Source organism: Monoraphidium neglectum (assembly GCF_000611645.1).
Source record: "Monoraphidium neglectum strain SAG 48.87 unplaced genomic scaffold scaffold03550, whole genome shotgun sequence".
NCBI lineage: Eukaryota > Viridiplantae > Chlorophyta > Chlorophyceae > Sphaeropleales > Selenastraceae > Monoraphidium > Monoraphidium neglectum.
Window position 1 is genome coordinate 3,593 of NW_014010079.1, and position 2,877 is coordinate 6,469.

At 71.7% G+C, this 2,877-nt stretch overlaps 1 protein-coding gene across 1 annotated transcript in view; it reads right to left on the bottom strand.

The window, feature by feature from the left end:
- MNEG_12975 (Multidrug resistance-associated protein 4) overlaps positions 1 to 2,800 on the bottom strand; it is a gene marked incomplete at both ends in the record, with an annotated part of 6,135 nt that extends 3,335 nt beyond the window's left edge. The window contains 2 exons of the mRNA XM_014038553.1: positions 522 to 2,665; positions 2,789 to 2,800. Coding sequence (XP_013894007.1) covers positions 522 to 2,665; positions 2,789 to 2,800 — 2,156 coding nt within the window. The remainder of the gene's footprint in view (positions 1 to 521; positions 2,666 to 2,788) is intronic.
- Between the last annotated feature and the right edge of the window lie 77 nt (positions 2,801 to 2,877).

Below are 2,877 nucleotides of genomic sequence, written 5' to 3' on the forward strand. Positions count from 1 at the left end.
GTGTAGTAATGTATTGCGATGTGTGTGTATGTGTGTGTGTGGTGGGGGGGGGGGCGGGTGCGTGCACATGCGCGTCCTGGCGTGTACACATGTGCGCACATTCGTGGGCACGGGCACTGGCGTGTGCGATCGTGCGTGTGCGTGCATATATGTGCGTGTGTGTGTATGTGCTGTGTGTCTGCAGTTGTGTGTGCGCGCGTCCACATGTGCATGTGGGTGTGCGGTTTCACTTAAGGGGACGTGTTGCAACACACATGGCTGTGCGCAGGGTCTGAGGGGCGGGCAGCTGATGCCCCAGCAAGGCTCATTGCATAAGGGTTAGTGGTGGTGCAATGATGGGGGCGCACAATGCCAACGTTTGCAGCCTGTCAGGCACGTGCGCAACGGCCAAGAGCCAGCCGAGGTAGTTGCGGAAATGGTCGGGCCTGCAGGGCTGCATCAGGGGGCTGCTGAATGGCTGCCCACTCTTTACATACAAGCCCACACCCTTGCGCCCCTTTTGCGCGCCCCGAACCACCCACCAGTTTGACGCCTCCGCCTGCTTCTGCCGCCCGGCCCCCGCGCGCGCCGCCACCGGCATCGACATGGCTGTCCCCAGGGACGACCTCGCCAGCGGCGCGTGGCCCGGCGCAGCCCGCCTGGTCCCGCTGCCGCGGCGCGCGGCGACGCCAGACCCCTCCGACCGCTGGGCCGCCACCCGGCCCGGCCCCAGCCGGCTGCCGCCGCGACCCGGGTGAAACAGGCCGTCCAGCAAGGGCCCGCCGAGCCCCCTGCCACGCCCCCCGCGCCCCGTGCCGCGGCCCCCACGTGCCGCCCCGCGCCCGCCGCGGCCGCGTGACGCGCCGCGGCCGCGGCGGGGTCGGCCCTCGAGGGGGGCAGACATGTCCTGGGGCAGGACCGATCCGGCGACACTCAGGCTCATGGAGTCGCCGCCTGGCCCCAGCCACATGACCGGCTGCGACTGGGGCCGGTATGCAAAGCTTTTTGAGACGAAGTCGCTGAAGCCCCGGCTGACCATGCGCGCAAAGGTGCCCTGGCCGCGCAGGCCGGCGCCGCTCGGCGCCCTCTGCGCGCCCAGGCTCGAGCTGGCGCGTGGTCCGATGCTGGTCAGAGGCTCGATCACGGAAAAGGGCTCGGTCGCATAGCTGAAGGGGCTGGCAAACGCTGACTCATTAAAAGCGACGCTCGGCCCCGACTCGAGCCTGCCAGACCCGCCCGCGCCCTGCGTCGGCGCGCCGTCACCGGAGGCAGCCGGTCCCGCAAGCGGCGCCCCGAACGGGCTGAGCAGCGTGCCATCCGAGGCAATGAACCTCGGGGACGCGTCATCGCCGCCGCCGCCGCCGCCGGGTTCTTCACTGCCTTCTTCGGGGATGGCCGCCTCCAGCCCGCCGCCGCCGGCCGGCCCCACGCGGTCGCTGACGACGCTGCCCCCCTCGGCCGGCAAGACGGCGCCGCCGCCGCCGCCGCCGCCCTCGTCGTCGTCGAAGTCCTCGTCCCGGCTGATAATCGTCGGCAGCACGTCGTTGAATCGGACGTGGTGGTCTGGCCCCTGGTGGTGGTGAGGGCGCTGGCCTGGGGCCGCCTCCGACTCGACCCCTTCCGGCACGTCCTCAAAGCGCACGCTGTGCCGCGGGCCGCCGAGCGCGCCAGGGAGGCCTGAGAGCCCTCCGCCCTGGCGCATGAGTCCGCTGTGCGCCCGGCCCATGCTGGGGCCCGCGGCGGCGGCGGCGGCGAGGCTGCTGCCCGGCCGTTCCGGGCCGCCGCGCGGTGGGTCCAGCACGCTTCCTGGCCGCAGGAGCGTGCTGCCCTGCCGCAGGCGCATGCTGCCGGGCCGCAGCAGCGCACTGCCCGGCCGCTCCAGGCCGCCCGAAGCCCGCGACCCCAGCCGCAGGAGCCCGGCAAAGCTCCGGCGCGCGCCCCGCGCGAGCGACAGCCGCGCCGAGCTCCCGCCGAGCGCGAAGAGGCTGCCGGGCCCGCGGCGGGGCGACTCGGGGCCCGCGCTGCTTGTGGTGCCGTCGTCGGTCTCGTCCAGATCATCGCCATCGTCGTCGTCCCCCTCCTCATCCTCGTCCTCGTCCCCGTCATGCTCATCCTCGAAGACCGCGCCGCGTGCATTCTCCAGCACGCTCGGCAGGCTGCCGTCCGCCGGAGCGATCCCCGCGTTTCCTGCGATTTCCTGCGCACCCGCCGCGCCGCGCGCGTGCCCGCCCTCCTCGCCCTCGTCCCCCTCCTCGATCAGCGCCGGCCCGCTGGGCAGCGAGCTGTCCAAGGTTGACTCATACACCGACATCATCGTCTCGATGCCCGGCGACGCGAAGAGCTGCTCGACCGTGATCGCGCGCGACAGCGTGGCGTGGATCGTCGGGCTGCGCGCGATCCGCCGCGGCGCGGCCCCGCCCGACCCCACCGACGCCTGCGCGTACGGCAGCCGTGCAGGGGCGGCTGAAGACGCCGCCGGCGACGGCGGCCCGCGGGGCGGGCGGCCCTGGTCGTCATCGGCGGCCGCCCCGTCGTCATCGCCGTCGTCGTCGCCGCTGCTGATGCTGGCGTCCTCAACGCGTAGCTCTGGCAGGTCGCGCGCCACGATCGAGCGCCAGGTGCCACATGCAATGAGGCGGCCGTCCCGCAGCACCGCCACGCGGTCGCAGCGTGGCAGGAATTGGACCTGGGGAGGGGGCCGGTGTGCGCGCGCGTACGTGTGTGTGTGTATGTGTGTTGAGGGGCAGCTGGCGGCCACCCCTTCCAAGCGGTCTGGCATGCACACGCATGTGTGTACGAACATACGCACGCACACACGCATACAAACTAAACTGCAAATACAAACAAACCCAGAGACCCCAAACTAACTTTGACCACCCCACCCCGCCCCACCACGCC